The sequence below is a fragment of the Pollicipes pollicipes genome, unplaced genomic scaffold (assembly GCF_011947565.3).
Source record: "Pollicipes pollicipes isolate AB1234 unplaced genomic scaffold, Ppol_2.1 Scaffold_4295;HRSCAF=5057_pilon_pilon_pilon, whole genome shotgun sequence".
Classification (NCBI taxonomy): Eukaryota; Metazoa; Arthropoda; class Thecostraca; order Pollicipedomorpha; family Pollicipedidae; genus Pollicipes; species Pollicipes pollicipes.
In genome coordinates, this window is record NW_023596461.1 from 4,402,122 (window position 1) to 4,422,768 (window position 20,647).

At 60.0% G+C, this 20,647-nt stretch overlaps 1 protein-coding gene across 1 annotated transcript; it reads left to right on the top strand.

Moving 5' to 3' along the window:
• The first annotated feature begins 11 nt into the window (after positions 1–11).
• Positions 12–19,830, top strand: LOC119096549 (GATOR complex protein WDR59). Its single transcript, XM_037219455.1, has 20 exons — positions 12–134; positions 504–719; positions 891–1,040; positions 1,531–1,650; positions 2,225–2,399; positions 2,842–2,988; positions 3,592–3,818; positions 4,269–4,562; positions 4,833–4,935; positions 5,342–5,556; positions 6,041–6,159; positions 6,418–6,486; positions 7,830–7,911; positions 8,864–8,895; positions 11,123–11,249; positions 15,518–15,708; positions 16,734–16,741; positions 17,781–17,878; positions 18,411–18,564; positions 18,896–19,830. The coding sequence occupies exons 1-20, from the start codon at positions 12–14 to the stop codon at positions 19,033–19,035; spliced, it is 2,790 nt and encodes a 929-aa protein (XP_037075350.1). The 3' UTR covers positions 19,036–19,830.
• Positions 19,831–20,647: the final 817 nt, after the last annotated feature.

A 20,647-nucleotide genomic window follows, 5' to 3' on the forward strand; every position in this document is an offset into this window, starting at 1 on the left:
GCCTGCTGGTCATGGTGGACCTGCAGCAGCCGGGCCAGCCGCTGCGCTCCGTCAGCTGGCAGAGCAAGTACGACGCCGGCGTGGCGGCCTGGAGCAGAGCCGCCGGCCAGATCGGAGCCGACGTCGCTGTCGCGGTCAGTGACCACCCCCGTCGCCGGCCGTCGGCGCCGGGTGCCGTCAGTGTTCATCCGTGCCGCCCGCCACCGGCGCTCGTCGCCGCTCTGTCACTCGCTGGTGCACATCGGTTGATACATACATACATACATACATACATACATATATATATATATATATATATATATATATATATATATATATATATATATATATATATATATATATATATATAGTGTGTGGTGACTGCCATCACTGGCGGCGATCAGCACGTGTGGGGTTGACCACGGACCAAAGTCCGCCCCCACCAAGCGTGTCACCGCTGGGCCAGGGCGGCCCCACTGCCGGCCCACTGCTGGCCCCTGATCGCCGTCCTCCGCCCGCCGCAGTACAACACCCAGGTGGTGGTGTTCCGTTGCGACGGCGCCGACCTGCGCGACACGGCGAAGCTGCAGTCGCACCGGCGCAGCATCACCGACCTCGACTGGCACTGGAGCGAGCCGCTGCTGGCCACCTGCAGCGTGGACGCCAACGTGCACATCTGGGACGTGCGCGAGCCGCGCCGCCCGGCCGCCGCCATGCGCTCCGTGGAGAGCGCCTGCCAGGTGAGGGAGCCGACCCGGCGGCGGCCGGAGGCTGGGGCCCAGCCGGCGATTGGTCCGCGCTGGTGGCGAACCGCGAGCCGAGCCAGCCGAGCCAACTTAGGCTCGGTCAGCGTCTTTGATCGCGCACCACGGTGTCGGCCCTGACACTCCCTTCCCTCCCCTCATGGTCAGGTCAAATGGAACCGGATATCGAGCCAGACGCTGGCCAGCTCGCACGAGGGCGACATCCGCGTGTGGGACCGGCGCAAGCTCAGCATTCCGGAGCGCTACATCTCGGCCCACACGGCCAAGATCCACGGCCTCGATTGGTCGCCGACCGTGGTGAGGCTCCCGGCAGTGGGCGCTCCGGCCCGGCGGCGGGTCGCTCCGGCCTGGCGGCGCCACCCACAGCCGCCATCGGCGGCGGGTCGCCTGCCTGGGCGGCCGCCGCGCCTCCCGCCGCGCACCGCGGCGGCGCTGCGTGACGGCGTGGGCCGGCGAGGCGAGTGAGGCAGCGCGCGCCCGACCGGCATTGCTGATTAGATCTGGTGTCGCTACTGCGTGAGTGGCGGCACCCGTCGCAGCGCCATATCCAGTCGTCGGGGGCGAACCGCGGCGCCCTGCTCTCCGATGTGGGTTGTGGATGCCTGGGTGACGTCGCCATGTCGTTTACACACACCGCGTCGCGGTCCGATCGGCCGGCGGCGGCGGCGTTTGCCTCTGTTGCGCCGCTGATGACATTGTGCGCGGCGCGGCCGCCGTCGCCTCCTGAGCCGTCGCCGTCGCCCTGGGCCGTGTCCTTGGCTGACCTGCAGCGCTGGCTGTCCCCCAGGAGTGCCAGCTAGTGACTGCCAGCCAGGACATGTACGTCAAGTTCATCGACGTCACCAACCCGCGCAACATCGTCAGCATGCCCAAGGCCAAGGACCCCGTGTGGCGCGCCCGGTACACGGTACGTGCTCGCTGTCCGCCGGCTTGGATCTGTCCGACACGCATTAGTGGTGGGGGGAGAGGGCAGTGATGCGGCGTTTTTGTTCCGTCCGCGTCGTACAGTGTCGGCTCGCACGTCATGCACGGTCGACATTGCAGTGGCGTTTGTCTGCGGGCACGAGTGTCTTGGTTGCAACACTGGCATGGGTGTCCCGTGCGTTGTTGACGCCCACGTGCTTTTCTGTGCTCCCTGTTAACTCCACAGCGATTTGTCTTAGTTTCTGGCAGCTGTTCGACCGCCGCCCGGTGACGTCACGTGTGCGTCTGTGTCCAGCAGCCGTCCGGCTGTGGCGTGGTGACGTCACATGTGCGTCGTAACGGCATCCTTCGTGTGTTCGGCAGCCGTTCGGCCGTGGCGTGGTGACGTCACGTGTGCGTCATTACGGCGTCTTCGTGTGCCCGGCAGCCGTCCGGCCGCCTCCTGGTGACGTCACGTATGCGTCATGATGGCGTCCTCCGTGTATCCGGCAGCCGTGCGGCCGCCGCCTGGTGACGTCACGTGTGCGTCATGATGGCGTCCCCCGTGTATCCGACAGCCGTTCGGCTGCGGCCTGGTGACTGAGGCAGTACCGCAGCTGCGGCGCGGCGACAACTACTGCCTGTGGCTCTGGAACACGGCCAGCTTCGGCTCGCCAGTGCACACCTTCGCCGGCCACTCGGACGTCGTGTTCGACTTCGACTGGCGCTGCCGGGAGCCGGCCCGCGCGCGAGGTACCCGGCCGCGGCGCCTCTCGCCACGCAGCGGCGGTGGAGGTCGCCGGCCGAGGACGGCCACGCCGCCCGGGAGGGATGGAGGCTCGCGCGCCGTGTGCTTCGCCTTTGCCCTGTGTCCGGCGGTCGACTGCCGAGTGATAGGGTTGTGGCGCCGCTTGCAGGGGCGAAAGCTTGCTTCTGGCCACATTTTCGGCATCAGCGGAACTGTGCTGCCGCTGAGCCGAGCGACGTAAGACGCCGCGAACTGGACTGCTGACAGTCGTCTTTAGCCGACAGCCGTCTTAAGTCAGCTGACAGGACTTTAGGCCGCGCTCTCAACGTTAGCTGTCAACGTTGAGAGCGCGGCTTAAAGCGTCGGGTGCACGCGGCAGCGACGATAACGCGAACCGCCGGCGTGCCCTGGCCGCACGGATTGACGGTGAACCTCTCTCTCTCTCAGACGAGAGCGAGTACGAGCTGGTCACGTGGTGCCGTGACCAGACTCTGCGCCTGTGGCCGCTCAAGGCTGACTTGCTGCAGGCGTGCGGCCACGACACGGCCTCCAACGGTGCGGAAGGCGAGCACGCCGCCTCCCCCACCACCGATGGTACGTACCTCACCACGGCGTGGAAGACCTCCCCCGTCACGAGCGACTTGCTGGTTGTCTTACCTGGCTTGGCCCTCACCTTGCACGGCCCGGCTTAGCCCTTGTCTCGCACGGCTCGGGTTGGCCCGCGTCTTGCACGGCTCGGGTGGACCCGCGTCTCGCACGGCTGGGCTTGGTCCGCGTCTTGCACGGCTCGGGTGGACCCGCGTCTCGCATGGATCGGGTTGACCCGCGTCTTGCACGGCTCGGGTTGGCCCGCGTCTCGCATGGCTCGAGTTGACCCGCGCCTTGCACGGCTCGGGTTGGTCCACGTCCCGCACGGCTCGGGTTGGCCCGCGTCTCGCATGGCTCGGGTTGACCCGCGTCTTGCACGGCTCGGCCCGGCCAGCGCCGTGTACGACTCGCCCGGTGTCGCGCGCCGTTTTGATCTGCCCGTGCCGCGCGCCGTTTTGACCCGGCCGTGCCGCTCCCCAGGTATGGAGACCAGCTGTCTGGACACGCCCGGCTCGCCGTTTTGACCCGGCCGTGCCGCTCCCCAGGTATGGAGACCAGGTGTCTGGACACGCCCGGTTCGCCGTTTTGACCCGCCCGCGCCGCCCCTAGGTATGGAGACCAGCTGCCTGGACACGCCCGGCTCGCGGGAGCAGTCGGCGGCCGAGAGCGGCGCCGCCAGCGGGCCCGCCTCGCCGCTGTACTCGCCGGCACGCGCGGCGCCCCGTATTCGCCGCGCCACCAGCGAGGACCCGCCGGCCACGCCCAGCCAGCCGCGCACGCTCGAGCAGGAGTTCCGCATGATCAACAAGAACATTGACAACGTGCGCATCGAGAAGGTGCGCGAACGGAGAGACCGCTGTCGGCCCGGGTCGAAGAGTCCCGGGGGGGGGGGGGGGGGTATGTTATGCTGGCAGCCGAGGAGGACGGCACGCTGGTAATGAGAGGGAGGCCCATCCACATTTATCATGAACAGCGTATATGAAGCCCTCCCGACCTAGAGAGACCGATCCACGCCTTTCATGAACAGCATACATGAATCAGTGTTTATGTGGGGAGGTCCGTCTACACCATTCTGGACAGCACCCTCAAATCGGTCTCGATGTGACTTGGCCAGTCGTGGGTACGTACCCGCTGAGAAGCATTGGTGCCGGCGGCGGTGGCTGGCTGCCCGGCCCATCGCCTGACCGGGCCCTCCTCTCGGCAGCTGAACGCCGAGGAGCGCGCGTGCCACGTGTCGGTGGTGTGCGGCCTGACCTGTGCCTGACCTGGTCCGCCTCTCTCGGCAGCTGAACGCCGAGGAGCGCGCGTGCCACGTGTCGGTGGTGTGCGGTACACTGAGCGCCTGCCTGCTGGTCACCTTCCCGCCCAGCTACCCGAGCCGGCAGCCGGAGGTGCGCTTCCTGGAGGGCACCCGGCTGAGCCAGGCCGGCCGCCAGGAGGTGCGCAAGGCCTGGGAGCTGACGGCCGAGCAGCACGTCAAGAGGAACCGCTCCTGTCTGGAGCCCTGCCTGCGCAACCTGGCCGGCAGCCTGCAGCGGCTGATGGAGCGCCAGGAGGAGACGGCGCCGCCGCCCTATCAGGTAGGCGGGGCCCGGCGCGCTCCGGCAGACGCTGGCGTCCTGGTGGCGCGCGCCTCAGTACCTGCGTGCGCTGGCGTCCTGGTGGCGCGCGCGAGTGGTCCGAAACTTCATCTCTTCGCGAAGCTATGTTTTTTCTGGCATTATTTATCAAATTATGACTGCAGTGCCGCCGTCCTTGCGTTGTCGTCGTGTCAGGTTCAGAGATGGTTCTCCTTTCTGCGCGGCCATGGCTGCGTTGGACGGCAGATGACGCCGGAAGGCCTCTTCCAGGCGTCCAATGTGGCCCTATTTTCCTCGGCCAGTCCGTACGGAAGCTTCAAGGACGTCAACGTCGCCTTCCCGCGCACCTCCGGCGCCAGATTCTGCGGAAACGGTGGGTCTGAGTCGTGTCGAAAGCGAACTGACGGCCGTCTAGTGCGTGCCTGGATCTTGCTGCCCTTGTTGTGACCAAGATAACGCAGACGCAACGGCTGCATCGCAGCGCAGCACCATGCTTGCAACCGATATATATATATATATATATATATATATATATATATATATATATATATACACATATATGATTGTTCATGCCTTGAAATCCCATGCACGATGACATCGCCACGCAAATGCGGTTTTCATTGGTGGCTGCCAATCAAAGTCTTCCCATGTGTGCGTGGTGAACGAGCGCGGTGTGAAGACGATTCGTGACGCATCGGACGCCTGGCGTACGGCCTGCGTTCACCGCTGCCCGTCACGCGCTGACCTGCCGTGACGTGACGGTGCGGCGCGCTCGGCAGGCGCGCTGGTGGTGTTCGCCTGTCCGGCCTTCATGAAGCTGTCGTCCCGCGGCGACAGCGTCACGCCCCGCTCGCTCTCCGCCCTGGACGCGTACCTCATCAACTACGCGCAGGGCCCGATGGGGCTGTCCATGCTGGGCGGCTCGCCGCTGCTGTTCCCGGCGCTCTCGCGCAGCCCGACCGGCGCCGACGGCGCCCTCTACGCCAAGGATGGGGTGAGTGGCGGCGCTCCCCGCCGTTCCCCGCGTGGGGAGCGGCGCTTCCTGGTGCTGTCGCCCCGCGCCGTGGCTGCGTTAGGTGACCACGGCAATGAGCGGCAGTAGCTCGAAGCGGCGTCCTCGCTACGAAGTGGTTTAGATTTCGGTGCGCTTGTGGTGTTTCTCGGCAGCTGAGTGGTTGGCTCTGCCTTCCTGTACTAGCGCGGAACCCCTCACCGTGTCTGTCCGACTGCCATGGACTCGTGTACCCCGCCTCGTTGAAGCCAGGCGGAGCCCCTCTCACTGCACAGGTCTGCCCGGCTGCCACCCGTGCACTTGTCCGCCTGCCCCTCGCGTACTGGGGCGGGCGGGCGGCGTCGATCCTTGGGGTGCCACCCCACGACCTCCTCGGTCTCTGTACCGCCTCCCACGGCCTCGTTAGCCCCTGGGCCGCCGTCCATGACCTCGTTGGCCCCTGGGTCGCCTGTACCTGATCTCGCAGACAGCCCCCGGGTCGCCGCCCCCTGACCTCCTCGGTCTCTATGCCGCCTCCCACGGCCTCGTTAGCCCCTGGGCCGCCGTCCTGACCTTGCTGGCCCCTCGGTCGCCGCCCCTAATCTGGTCGGTCCCTGGGTCACTGTCCCTGACCTGGTCGGCCCTTGGGTCGCCGCCCCTGACCTCGTCGGTCCTTGGGTCGCCGCCTCCTGACCTCGTCGGTCTCTGTGTCGCTGCCCCACGACCTCGTTAGCCCCTCGATCACCACTCCTGACCTGGCCGGTCCTCTCCGCCGGCGCAGCGCACCGGCTCGTCGTCGCTGGGCCGGCGGAACAAGGCGTACGGCGAGGAGCGCCAGCGGCAGCGCCACCACCGTCACCACAGCAACCTGGTGCTCTGCTACGACGTCAGTCGCCTGTCGCTGCTCAACAGGGAGCTGGCGGAGCGATACGTGTGAGTGGCCGGCGCCGGGGGGGAGGGGGATGGGGCGGCGTGCCGAGGCTCCCAACGTGGCGGTCGAGTTACTCCCCCCCTCCCGCTGTCCAGCTACCGGCGGCTGAACTCGCTGTCACTTCGTCGGGCGTTTCGGCTGGTATGTCGGCGCTTGCTTAGGCAGCGTCAAATGCGTGGCCGGCACGGTCGCGCTGACGTCCGGTTCTGCGCGGTCCTGTGTTCTGCGCAGTATGCACAGTCGAGCGCTGACATTCCGTTCTGCGCGGTCCTGTGTTCTGCGCAGTATGCACAGTCGAGCGCTGACATTCCGTTCTGCGCGGTCCTGTGTTCTGCGCAGTATGCACAGTCGAGCGCTGACATTCCGTTCTGCGCGGTCCTGTGTTCTGCGCAGTATGCACAGTCGAGCGCTGACATTCCGTTCTGCGCGGTCCTGTGTTCTGCGCAGTATGCACAGTCGAGCGCTGACATTCCGTTCTGCGCGGTCCTGTGTTCTGCGCAGTATGCACAGTCGAGCGCTGACATTCCGTTCTGCGCGGTCCTGTGTTCTGCGCAGTATGCACAGTCGAGCGCTGACATTCCGTTCTGCGCGGTCCTGTGTTCTGCGCAGTATGCACAGTCGAGCGCTGACATTCCGTTCTGCGCGGTCCTGTGTTCTGCGCAGTATGCACAGTCGAGCGCTGACATTCCGTTCTGCGCGGTCCTGTGTTCTGCGCAGTATGCACAGTCGAGCGCTGACATTCCGTTCTGCGCGGTCCTGTGTTCTGCGCAGTATGCACAGTCGAGCGCTGACATTCCGTTCTGCGCGGTCCTGTGTTCTGCGCAGTATGCACAGTCGAGCGCTGACATTCCGTTCTGCGCGGTCCTGTGTTCTGCGCAGTATGCACAGTCGAGCGCTGACATTCCGTTCTGCGCGGTCCTGTGTTCTGCGCAGTATGCACAGTCGAGCGCTGACATTCCGTTCTGCGCGGTCCTGTGTTCTGTGCAGTATGCACAGTCGAGCGCTGACATTTTGTTCTGCGCGGTTCTGTGTTCTGTGCGGTGTGCGCGGTCGAGCGCTTGCGTTCTGTTCTGCGCGGTCCTGTTTTCTGTCCGGTGTGCGCAGTCGAGCTGGCGTTCGGTTCTGCGCGGTCCTGTTTTCTGTCCAGTGTGCGCAGTCGAGCTGGCGTTCGGTTCTGCGCGGTCCTGTGTTCTGTGCGGTGTGCGCGGTCGAGCGCTTGCGTTCTGTTCTGCGCGGTCCTGTTTTCTGTCCGGTGTGCGCAGTCGAGCTGGCGTTGGGTTCTGCGTGGTCCTGTGTTCTGTGCGGTGCGCGCTGTCGAGCGCTGACGTTCGGCACCTGTCGCCAGCCTGAGCGGCCCCGATTTCGGCGCGGTCTGCGCCGCCAATGCGGACCTGGCTGCCTCCGTCGGCAGAAAGGATCTGGAGAAGGTAAGTGGTACCGCCGCCCACGGGCGAGGCTGCCAGCAGGAGCTCACTTTGGATTCCTCTTGTTATTTGTGGATAGGTCAGTTCATAAAGTTCCTAGTCACCCACGCGTTTAGTATGATAAGATAAACGTCTTTTTGGTTATTTGGAATAGTTGGTAAAAGCCATGTCTCGCCACGGAACTCGAAATAATATGCATGCGTAATTTCGTGCCATTAGCAGTTATCCTATATTTAGACCGTCAATGAATGGCTTGAGGGGCAGGACTGGTTGATAGTGTCGCTGTGATGTGGAGGATCATTTAGTGGTGGGGTAGAGTCAGTCACGTATAATGGTGACATGGGATCGGGTCGCCGTCAGCCTGACCACAGACGGCTGCCGGTGTGTGGCTGCCTGACCACAGACGGCTGCTGGTGTGTCGGAGCCTGACCACAGACTGCTGCTGGTGTGTGACGGTCTGCCCACATACGGCTGCTGGTGTGTGGCAGCCTGACCACATACGGCTGCCGGTGTGTGGCTGCCTGACCACATATGGCTGCCGGTGTGTGGCAGCCTGACCACAGACAGCTGCCGGTGTGTGGCTGCCTGACCACAGACGGCTGCCGGTGTGTGGCAGCCTGACCACAGACTGCTGCTGGTGTGTGGCTGCCTGACCACATACGGCTGCCGGTGTGTGGCAGCCTGACCACAGACGGCTGCCGGTGTGTGGCTGCCTGACCACAGACGGCTGCTGGTGTGTGGCAGCCTGACCACAGACGGCTGCCGGTGTGTGACTGCCTGACCACAGACGGCTGCGGGTGTGTGGCTGCCTGACCACATACAGCTGCCGGTTTTGACAGCCTGGCCACAGACGCCCGCCTGTGTTTGACAGATCTGGAACCTGATCGGTGTGGTGGGCGCCCCGGCGCTGGTGGCGCCCAGCCCGGACCCGAACGCCGGCCGGCCCTGGGCGCAGCACCCGTTCGGCCGCAACCTCGTCGACTCTGTGTGAGTGCCGCCGTCACCGCCGCCGGGCCGGATGCCCGCTCCAGGCCGACCTCTTGTCTGGGCGTGCGGTGCGGCTCCCGGTTGAGCTCCGCCAGCCGCTGTCGGGCTGACCCCCGGCAGCGGTGCCGCGCCGCCGGTCAGAGCGTACCCCGCTGTGGCGCTCCTTCACACTGTCAGTGACGCAGCGGGCGCCGCGCTCTGCGCGTGGTGCGATGTCGACCGGACCGGGTTCGAGTGTACCTGTTCGTCCACAGGTGTTGTCTGTCTGCCTCTGTCTCGCTGTGTTACGATGATGTCTCATAATACGTATGCCCTGTTTGACTAGTGTTCAGGACTGCTAAAACCATCTTAAAAAACGTGTGATGGAACTGCCTGCCTGTCAATTTGTTACGCACTCTGCGATTTATGAGCCTTGTAGCGCTCACATCATTGGATGATCTGACGATGCAGGTCACTTTACGTCTGTCTTCGTCTTTACGTGTGTCTTAGCACTGCAGCCAACATTGAGATAAGCAACATCTTTTCAGTTGCAGACTTTGAAAATATCCGCAATCACCACAGTCAGTGGCTTAAGTCTTAAGGTCTTTTTACAGACAAGAGCAGGATGTTTCCCAAGGTGTGGCGCTCACTTTCCTGAAGTATACACGTATAACAAGACGTGTTTCCTTCACGCAGTAATTCACATTCAATACACGAGCCACAATATCCTTTTCAAGAAACGATCATTATTACTGGAGTTAACGCTGGATTGAAATGGGGTGTGACGGTCAGGTAAACACATTTGGTGTTTACGAAATAGAACAACCATATCTTTCCAATGGACCCGCCTGAAGTTTGTATGCAGTTTTAGTGTTAAAAGACGCGATGCCCCTAAACATGCAATTTATTATTAGAAACGGGAATTCAGAGTGCCTAGAACGGTGTACATTCTGATCATTATTCCCGGGCAAGGCTACTCACTGGGAAATCAAAATCAACCTTCAAATAATTCTTCATAAAATCTTCAAAAAACACAAAAACCCAGCCACCATCACCGTCGTCCTGGTGTCAGTCACACGGAGCTCAACAAAATCACTACGCCGTCGCCGTCAAGACCTCGAGCTGTGCAGAAATAGATTATTCAGGATTGTGGAAAGAAGTCAAACTACACCCGTTATACCACACAGGCGTGTTCCATGACCTTGAACTCAAGGCATGGGGAAACGGATGTCGACGTGTCACTGGTTCGCTGACTGCCTCCAGCAGCGACCAGACTTCATTTACGGTCTCTGGCTTGCTGATGAGGCACACTGTTTGCCTAGTGGCCTCGTGAACTCAAAGAGCAAGGTGGACTGGAGGGAAACCAAGCCCGATATCTCACTTCAGCGACCCCTGCGCTTTGCGAAGTGTACCGCATGGGTGACGATGTCCCGGTATGGTCGTATGGCACCATTCTTGTTCGAGGGTGATGAAAACCATGCGTGGCCGTCCCGGTCAACGCCTGACAGTCGCCCACCGCACCTGACAGTCGCCCACTGCGTCTAACAGTCGCCCACTGCGTCTGACAATCGCCCACTGCGCCTGACAGTCGCCCACTGCGCCTGACAGTCGGCCACTTCACCTGACAGTCGGCCACCTCACCTGACAGTCGGTCACCTCACCTGACAGTCGGCCACCTCACCTGACAGTCGGCCACCTCACCTGATAGTCGCCCACTGCGTCTAACAGTCGCCCACTGCGTCTGACAGTCGGCCACTTCACCTGACAGTCGGCCACCCACATGACAGTCGGTCACCTCACCTGACAGTCGGCCACCTCACCTGACAGTCGGTCACCTCACCTGACAGTCGCCCACTGCGCCTGACAGTCGCCCACTGCGTCTGACAGTCGGCCACTTCACCTGACAGTCGGTCACCTCACCTGACAGTCGGTCACCTCACCTGACAGTCGCTCAGCGCCTGACAGTCGGTCACCGCGCCTGACAGTCGGCCACCTCACCTGACAGTCGGCCACCTCACCTGACAGTCGCCTACCGCGCCTGATAGTCGCCCTTTGCGCCTGACAGTCGGTCACCGCGCCTGACAGTCGGCCACCTCACCTGACAGTCGGCCACCTCACCTGACAGTCGCCCACCGCGCCTGATAGTCGCCCACTGCGCCTGACAGTCGGTCACCGCGCCTGACAGTCGGCCACCGCGCCTGACAGTCGGCCACCGCGTCTGACAGTCGGCCGCCGCGTCCGCCGGCAGGATCGCGCACTATCTGCGCGCGCGTGACGTACAGACGGTGGCCATGATCTGTTGCGTGCTGGGCACCAAGACGGAACAGCCGGTCTCCAGCCTGCACCAGGCCGCCTCCCAACTGGAGAACAGCAGCGTGAGTGGCGGGGCGGGCAGCGCGCGACGCCGCGGCTGCCCGGCGGCCGGGGACCACTCAAGGCATTGCTGTCCGGTTCTGCTGCGGGTGGGCCCGCCACTGTGTATATTGTCGTGCAGGGGGCTTCGGACACGGCCGTAAAGTAACAGTATTGCTATGTCACTGTTGTACAGCTGTGTTCGGATGTAGTGCGTTCAAGAGGCTGGTGGTCCGGGTGTAATTGTGTATATATATATATATATATATATATATATATATATATATATAGATAGATAGATATATATATATATATATAGATAGATAGATAGATAGATAGATAGATAGATAGATAGATAGATAGATAGATAGATCGATAGATCGATAGATAGATAGATAGATAGATAGATAGATAGATAGATAGATAGATATATCTATATCTATATATCTATATATGCGTGCGTGCGCATTTATATATATATATATATATATATATATATATATATATATATATATATATATATATATATGTATGATATGATCTATACATACGTGCGTGCGTGCGTGCATGCGTATATATGCGTATATATATATATATATATATATATATATATATATATATATATATATATATATATATATATATATATATATATATATATATATATATATATATATATATATATATGCGTGCGTGCGTGCGTGCGTGCGTGCGTGCGTGCGTGCGTGCGTGTGTGTGTGTGTGTGTGTGTTTATTGCGTTGATGCGTTGAGTGTTAACCGAAGTTGTAACCGCCATTGTCATTGGTGTATCAACCTTGACGTTCACGAGACATCCAGTGGTGCGCTGATAGAGAAATTCGACCGGATGTCACTTAAGTCCGCTGGCGGGGAGGAGGAGTTGTGTGGCGAGGAGATCATGAGGTTAGGGTGAATTTCTTTGACCTTCGGGTCGAAAGAAAGGTAGGCCAGAGCCTGGGAGTCACCATCACAGCCCACTCAAAAGTTCCCGATAAGCGTCGGAGGAGCTGATGTTCTGTAGCGCGGATGGTGCAGGCCTAAGTGCTGGCCGTGCTGATCGTGTTTGGCACCGGTCTTCGGGTGCCGCTCGCCTACTGTCGCCTGTCAAACCGACCGGCTGTGTTGGACCGGTGGGTCCCGATCAACCGCGTGGTCTCTTCCCCAGCTGCCCGTTCCCAACAAGTGGTGGATGAAGGTAGGCGCGCGGCGTCCGCCGACTGTGCTGGCTGCCTGTGTGGCGTCTGGTCCCGTCCCGTCCGTCCGCACGCTGGCCCCCGGCGCCCCGGCATGCAGCCTGCCCCCGCCCCCGCGCCCGCGTCCGCCCTGCCCGATCTGCTCCCCCGCTGACGCTGGCTCGTCGCGGCCGCAGCGGCCCCTCTTGCTCACGCCGTCGGGCCGTCGCGTGTGCTCATTAGGCGGGACCTGCCGCGTCGTCGTAGGTCGGTAGCGACAGGCGGTCGTCTTTGCGTAGTAGACTAGGTGTTGATCCAACGGACTGCCCTGCGGCGGCTCGAGTTTGGGTCTCAGTTGGAGTGTGCAGTCTGTCGCAATGGCGACAGGGTTCAATGTAGTCGGATGGGCCCTGCCGGCTCTTGCGAGCTCTCATCTCGGCCAACAAGGGATGAGGCCGTAATGGATTACTTGGATATAAGCTCCAAATGGCAACATACCGAAGGCAGTACTGCGTGGCCCTAGATGCTGATCAAAGACGCTGAGATGCACCTTGGTTTGTTTTTTCTTTCGTTTCACTTCGCTTCCCTATATTTTTGGTGCGATTAGAACTTAGTCTCTTGTATGCACGATAGTCTACCGATCAAATAGTGTTTCTAAACGTTCCTATTGGACGATGCGTTCGAGTTGCTTGCAGTTTTATATTTGTATTGGTCCGGCCTCTAAATGTTTTGTAGCGTCAACAAAACTCCTCCGAACGGAGCTGACGCTTTATACTCGATTGCTACTGCAACAGTGCGGGCCTGAGTTGATGTTCTCACAGGCGCGGTTGGTCGCAATCATACAATTTGCATTCGTTGGCATTTTAGAGCTGCATTATTCGAGGGAAATGTGTTGGAGCCTATCGCGCGATTGCTTTCGGGAAGTGTGTCGTTGCTGGTGGCCGGGTTGGTAGCACTGAGTGGTAGATGAAGCACGTGTCATGTCAAACAGCGCTGTCATGTGTTGCCATCTCGCTGTCTGAGCGCGGGACATTGCATTGTGTTGAACATAGTCTTGAATCGGTACTGTGGGACAGTGGTCCCGCCATGGAAATTGGAAGGCACGTTTCAAACGTTCTGGCACCTCCCTACGAAAAGTATCAGTTGAAGGTGTGCTCATATCGCATTTCCAATTGTTCACCGCGACCTAAGGATAGCAGTCTGCGCGTTGAAAGGAGACACTCAGTTGACGCTCTTCTACACAGTGTTTTAGAGAAAACTGGCTTTGAAACCACCTTCCACGCGCTAATACAGCGGAAGGGGTGGCGGATTGCTTGGATTGCTTCTGTTTTGTTCGCACCCGACCGTGGTAGTTGGCCCGCTGCTTGCCGGCCAGACCTGCCGCTCTAGCCGCGCAGCTGGCGGCCGGGATGTGCCTGCTAGCTGCTCTGACCGCTGTTGGTGATTGACAAACTATGTCATGAGCGTAGAACACTATGTTTGTTTATAAGCCGGTGATTCGGGTGGTGTCGTGCCCAAAATGTGCACTGGCTATGAGTCCGTGCTCACTTCTTGGTCGAGCAAAGTATTACGTTGTCATCCTCTAAACGTCATTCGCGCAAGTGATATGAGCCCCGTCATTGGTCCATGTCGGCTGCATCGTTCCAGTGTCTTTTTTATCTGACAGTCATGTAACGCCAGCCATACTTGCATCGATTGTCTTGGACCGAGGCATTGCCGTTTCACGTGATTGCACTGGGCGCTCATACGTGAATGCGTTTGGTCTTGGCTCAACGACAATCCGAACGGAGAGAGAGAGAGTACCCTTGCAGTGGCTGCCTCTGGTGTGGCCTCTATTGCACTCTAGAACGAGAGCCATCCTTAGGCAGCGAGTGTTAGCGGCGCCGTGTCAGCGCGCGGCGGCGGCGCGGGGCTGGTGCCGCCGCGGCTGCCCAGGCGGCCAGCTCGGTAACCAGTCTCCTGTGTTTCAGCTGGGTCTGTTGAAAAAGGTAACGCCGTGCCTCGAACCCGGTTGTACATACCGACCTCCCCAGCCCTCCCGGGAATAACTGCATGGCCGCCGCCCTAGATGAGTGTTGTAGACGGTAGAGCGTTGTCCCAACCTACTCGTACGTACATGCCTGCCAGCCCGGCCGCGGCCCGTCCGGACCGAGAAACGCCCTGTCGTGAGGTCACGCTGGGTGGGCCCGGCTGACACGCGCAGACTCGCAGCCCGAGCAGGCGTCGGCCGTTCGGTTTCGTTCGCCCAGGATTGGATGCGCTAGCCTTGAGCCGTTTGCGTTTGCGCGAGTTTTGTTTGGTTTTGCATCATGCCACTATCAGACTGGACCCACTGAGTGTCGAGCGTTTAGTGGAGTGTGTGGTCGCCGGCGGCCGGTGCCGAACTGGAACTAACTGGCGTGGGGAATGTTAACAAACTCACATCAGCACCGTGCTTAAGTTATCGCTGGGTGAGATGAACACCATGAGGGTTTTTATATGCTTGGCGTGTGTATGCAATCGTACAGCTTTTCCAGTCCAAGCGAAAAACATGACGTACTGTTCAGCATCGTTCAACTACGAAGCTTTCGCTTTGTGTGCTCAGTCGGTCTCCAGTTTTTCTGGTGCGCTGTTGGTGTATCCGTGGCTTGCGTCTGGCTCCAGACGTCTGGGTCGTGCTGAGCACGTAGCTCGATAAGCTCTTGGCAGTATCTGTCCATCCCAGTACCAGTCTCGTGCTCCTGTCTCGTAGGAACCTGACACCATGAACGGGTAGAATCTACGTAGAGGTAGCTGACTACTGTGAAATATTTTAGCTGGACAAGAAAGACCTTACCTCATTGGAGATACGTACATCACACACCATAGCGCAGAGCGCCACATTCACATTTCAGCCTTGGAACCTCGCGTTGGGCGTCCTTCTACCGTCGTCCTTACTGCCGTGTCGGCTCCGTGTTCGCCCCGTCCGTGCCGTGCCGTGCTGGGTCGTGCCGCGCCATGCCGTGCCGTACCATGCTGGGGCGCACCGTGCCGTACCGTGCTGGGCCGCAACGTGCCGTGCCGTGTCGTGTCGTGTCGTGCCGTGCCGTGCGGCCGGGTTGACCGCGCCAGCCGCCGGCAGCCGGGCGAGTCGCCGTACCACACCGTGCACCCGACCGACACGCGCCGTCACCCGACGCTCGAGGGCCTGGGCGTGGCCGTGTCGCGCCAGAACCGCAGCAACTCCTGGTCGGACGTGCTGGACGAGAGTCGGCTGGCGACGCCCGATCCGGCCGCCCTTGAGGAGCGCGTCCAGCACGAGAACAACTGCAGGTGGGTGGCGGTACTCCCCGCATGAGAACAACCGCAGGTGGGTGACGGTACTCCCCCGCACGAGAACAACTGCAGGTGGGTGGACGGTACTCCCCGGCACGAGAACAACTGCAGGTGGGTGGCGGTACTCCCCATACTAGAACAATTGCAGGTGGGTGGCGATCCTTCCCACCCGAAGGAAAACAACTGCAGACAGGTGGCGCTTGTCCCCTCGCGCATGAGAACAGCCGGTGGTGGGTAGCGCTTCCCGCTTACCGGACGAGAACAGACGCTGTGGGTGGGTCCTCCTTGCCCGTGCGAGAACATCGGCCGGTTGGTACCGCTCTTCTCGCTCGCACGCGAACAGCTGCGGGTGGCTTCTGGTCCTGTCCGCCCAAGTCGGCGGGGTCACGCGGGATTACTGCTGAACGGCGGCTACTTCGCTCAAGTCGATCTTGGAATCTTGGGCCCCGTCGGACCAGCACAGCCTGTGAGAGTCCTAAGACGGGATGAAATGCCACCAGTGGAGAGAGGGGCGGGATCTTGCATGACCTCTTGATGGAGGCGACGATTTTTCTGTGCCCTCCCCCCCCCCTCCTCCGCCAAAAAAGCAACACAGATGGAATGGCCCGGGCTTTAAGTCCCGGTAACGCACCCAGTGACGGAGTTATTACCATCCTGGAGTACCTAGACTTGTAAAATGTATGTTTTCTGTCCAGAAATATATCCCTGTCCGTCCTACTGCGCTGTAGCCGTCGCTGTGTCACTGGTGTCACTGCGCCACTGGTGTCGCTGTGTCACTGATGACACTGTCACTGGTGTCACTGGACTCCGGGCGTTTCGAGTCCGCCTGTTGCACGGCACCGACGGCTGAGCGGTGTCGCTACCGGTGTCGCTACCGGTGTCGCTACCGGTCACCGCCTCCGTCGCGTCTCGGCGCGGCCCCGCCGCCGCAGCGGACGACGACGCTCGCCGGCGCCGTTGGGGCTTTACGAGACTCTCAGCTGCTGAGGCTGTATGGCGATGCATGCCTCTCACCCTGGCAGGGGGGCGAGTACCGCGAGGAATCTAACCCGGTATTTCTGTTCTCCCAAACGCGCAGCTTAACACGCGCCCGGGTGGCCGGTTGAATGCCCTTCGCTCGGGTGGCGGTCATTTTGACCCCCTGACATCTCAAAAACTAAGAAAGCTAGAGACACAAAATTCGCACGGTGGATTAGCTTGTATGTGAACTCACTGATCTGTGTGTGTCCAAATTTGAGGTTCTAGGTTATGAACTGGCCAGATAAGGTCATATGAGGTCAAACTCCAGAATGGTGTCCGAAGTGCCACCAGACCTCCTCATGCGACTGCCTTGAGCCTAGATACCCGTTCTAAGTAAAGTATCTGTGCTGGCTTTTACAGGGTCGTGGCAACCAAAATCCTACACGATTTGGATGTTTGCGGTTGAATAAGCGTCAAAGATTACGCTAGGCGTTATGTTCTGGTGAACAAATTTTTGAACTGGGTCATTACAGATCACTGACCTTCTCTGGCCTCCAAGAACCTCGTGGAAGATGTACCTTGCGATCCCTGTTATTAATAACTTCGAAATGAGCATCCGAAACTACCCCATAGTGCAAGCTCTTCAGTGGCAATTCAGGTTGGTTTTGACCTCTGTGTGATCTTCATACCTGACATTAGGTCGGTGGGAGTTGCTGTAAGACATTTCAACCGTTTTATTGCATAAAAAACTATCGTTAATATGCATAGCTTCGTCTAACGCCCCGTTGTCGCATCAGATTGAATAGTTCCCTCCAAATGGCCTTCGCAGAGAGCCACGACCTGATTATTTTATGTACTGAAAGATACGCTATTCAATTGCCTATAATTAGGCAAAGTTTGGCACCGCAACACTGCCCCGTTCAGAAATTATTCTGTAAAAACCTCCGGCGGTCAAATCCCCCGCTCGGGAACGTATTGACCATGCCACCACCGCTATCCCTCCCGGGGCCATGCATACCAGAGGGAGGGAGGGAGGGAGGGAGGGAGGGAGGGGGGGGGGCGGGGGAGAGGGAGACAGCCGCCTGTGACATGCCGGACCGCGCCGGCAGGATGCTGGACCCAGGCCCGTCAGTGCGAGTTCGACCGCTATAAGAAGATCTACGCCGACATTCTGTACAAATGGCAGCTGCACATCCATAGGGCCCAGGTGAGCGTCGCCGTCGACGCGGTGCCGCAGCCGTGCTGCTCTGTTTCAGTTGCTGGGGATCAGCTGAATCTCCAGGGTCCTGAGTGGGTGCTCTTTACAGCTGAGCGCCACTTAGAGCACCGGTATCCCCAGCTGGGGGACGAATCTGTTTTTGTCATTTGGCTTTTTTACGACTCATCATTTTTTAGTAATTTTAATATTCCGGCAGCTATCGCGATGTTTGCTTAGGTTCCGCATACGCCATTCGCTTTCATACATAGATCTGGAACTCAAGTGTATTGACATTGGCTGGCCCTGGGCCCCATACACTGGTCACGCACGCAGTCGCACGGCACCAGCAAAGCTGTAAAATAAGCAGACATTTGCAACACCCACCGATAAGAGAACCAAACCCTGCTGCGCTGGATCCGAGTGCGTTCGTTCATCGGCTCCGAATGCCGGAGCGGCGAGTCCGTCGGCGCGTTAGAGTGCGGACTGTCGGCGCCGCCCGCCCGCCGCACGCGTATGACGCCGGACCGCCGCCCGGTGTCAGGTGCTGAAGTATGTGAGCACGGTGCCGGTGGCGCACTCGGGCCTGGAGGTGCGCACCGAGTGCGCCCGCTGCGGCCGCTGCTTCGCCGGCTCCGAGTGTCAGCTGTGCCGGCGCTGCGCCGTCACGTGCATCATCTGCCACGTCTCCGTCCGAGGTGAGCAGCCACGTCGCCAGCTGGCCGGTCCGTGATGGAAGTGTGATGCGTGAAGTGGAGTATGACATGTGGCCGTCAGAGAGCTCGTGAATTTCGCATCGCTGGCTGAATCGTTGAAGCACTGCTGACATTCTCGTCGACTCTTGGGATACCTCCGGTGCCTTTCTGTGCCGGTGTGTTTGTCGTATCACCTCACCAGCTACGCCTGACTGTGGCGCCTGCACGTGAGCGCGCGTGTGTGTGCCGTGTTGCGGCGTGCCCTGCGACCAGCAGGGGCCGGCCAGCCGGCCTGCGCTCTGGCGTCTGACCAGCTGCCGGCGCCCTGCGACAGGCATGTCGTCGTTCTGCCTGCTGTGCGGCCACGGTGGCCACCTGCAGCACATGCTGCAGTGGTTCCGCGACCAGCAGCTCTGCCCCACCGGCTGCGGCTGCCGCTGTCTGACCGGCTTCCAGCAGGCGTTCCAGGAGTGAGCAGTCGGCCGGCGCCGCCGCTGGTCAGCGAAGCTCGGGGGGTCACGTCCGTTATCACCATCGGCTGGGAGACGGGTGTGAGGTTGGTCACCCTCCCGGGTCAGCTCGGGGTGGGAAAAGACGGACATGAATGCTATCGTATGTTGGAGTACGTTGTCATGCCAAGTCGGGGATTGTCTCGTGGCTTCTAGGAGACCCTGTAACGGGGACGAGTGTACTGGCTGGCCGTGTGATAGCGAGTGATAATGATGACGGCGGTGATATGATATCACTTCACGGAAGACACGTGCGGTGCGTACCGGTAGCGCGCTTGCGAGCGGGCCGCGTCTCGCCGCGGATAGCGCGGCGGGCGCGCACGCGCAGCGTCTGCCCGGCGGCCGGCGCAGAGGTGCGTCACGACCCGCCCGGGCAGGTCGCCGCCGGTGGCCTGTCACCACGTGCCAAGATCTCGCCGCCTTGCCAAACTAAGCCGCACGGCGCTTCGCGGCGTCTGGAAGTGCTCACAAACCTCTCCGAGTAGCGCATAGGGGACGGCTTGTACAGGGTGCAGAGACACAAATTCATATAGCCGCCGGAGGGGAGAGGGCGGAGGCGTGCTGGAAGTGGTGCACGTTTGGTACATTGTGCTGTGGCTGGTGTGTGGGGAGCTCCCGGGGTATACCGCGTTATCACATGTGATCGTGCCTGTGCACCTTACGTATTGAATGTGTCGGAAGACAATGCCCAGAACCCGTTCTCAGTGACGAGTCCACTGCGATAGGGAAGTGGTGAAGAGAATACAATGATACTCAGGCACTCGTGTAACGGTCAGTGGGAGTGCAGCGAGAAGAGACAACGAACTAAGAGTTGGCCTCGCCGGTAGTAACCAGAAGGCTGGGAGGCGCCTCTGACTTCTCTTGCTGTTAATTGGTGTGTAAGGGCACGCCGACTGCGATGGTCATTTTGCTCCTACATGGCTGCTTTCAAGAAACGGACACTGCAAAACGGACGGCCATGCGCCTGGACTCCAACCGACGTGGGTGGGGCCGCCAGCTGCGAGAACAGCGTACCCGGCGCACATACAGAGGCCTTCGAACGACAGCCTTCACTGAACGGCCTCTGAACGACAGCTGTCGCTCACCAGATGTACAACGAAGGCAGAGAGGGTACCTGGCATGTCACCAACAGTGATGGCGGCTGGCGCTCGTACACGCTTGACTGTCGACGCGGTGGCGGTTGGGAGCGGCGCATGCCAGTACTGATCACCAGCTATGAGTCGGCCTTGCGGCTGTCCCACTTGGGGACCACGCCCGAGCGCACGCGGCTCGTGTTCCGTGTGAGGCCTGGCGGCCGTGATAACACTCCGTATTCCTGCAGTGCGATCTCACCACCTCGTATACCAAGGTCTGCGACAATTTTTGCTCTGAAAATGTCGACCGTGGCCGAAAAGAGCTGCAACCAAATAAACAAACGCCACGCGTGTTGAACGGTCCCACGATGTCTGAGTTCACTTGGTAACACAGCGCCGGCATATCGCATATATTTACGCGTGAAATAAGCATGCGCTCGACACGACCATGGCGGATGCGCCGCTTGTTACAAAGCTCTGCACACGCACACACCACTAACCTAG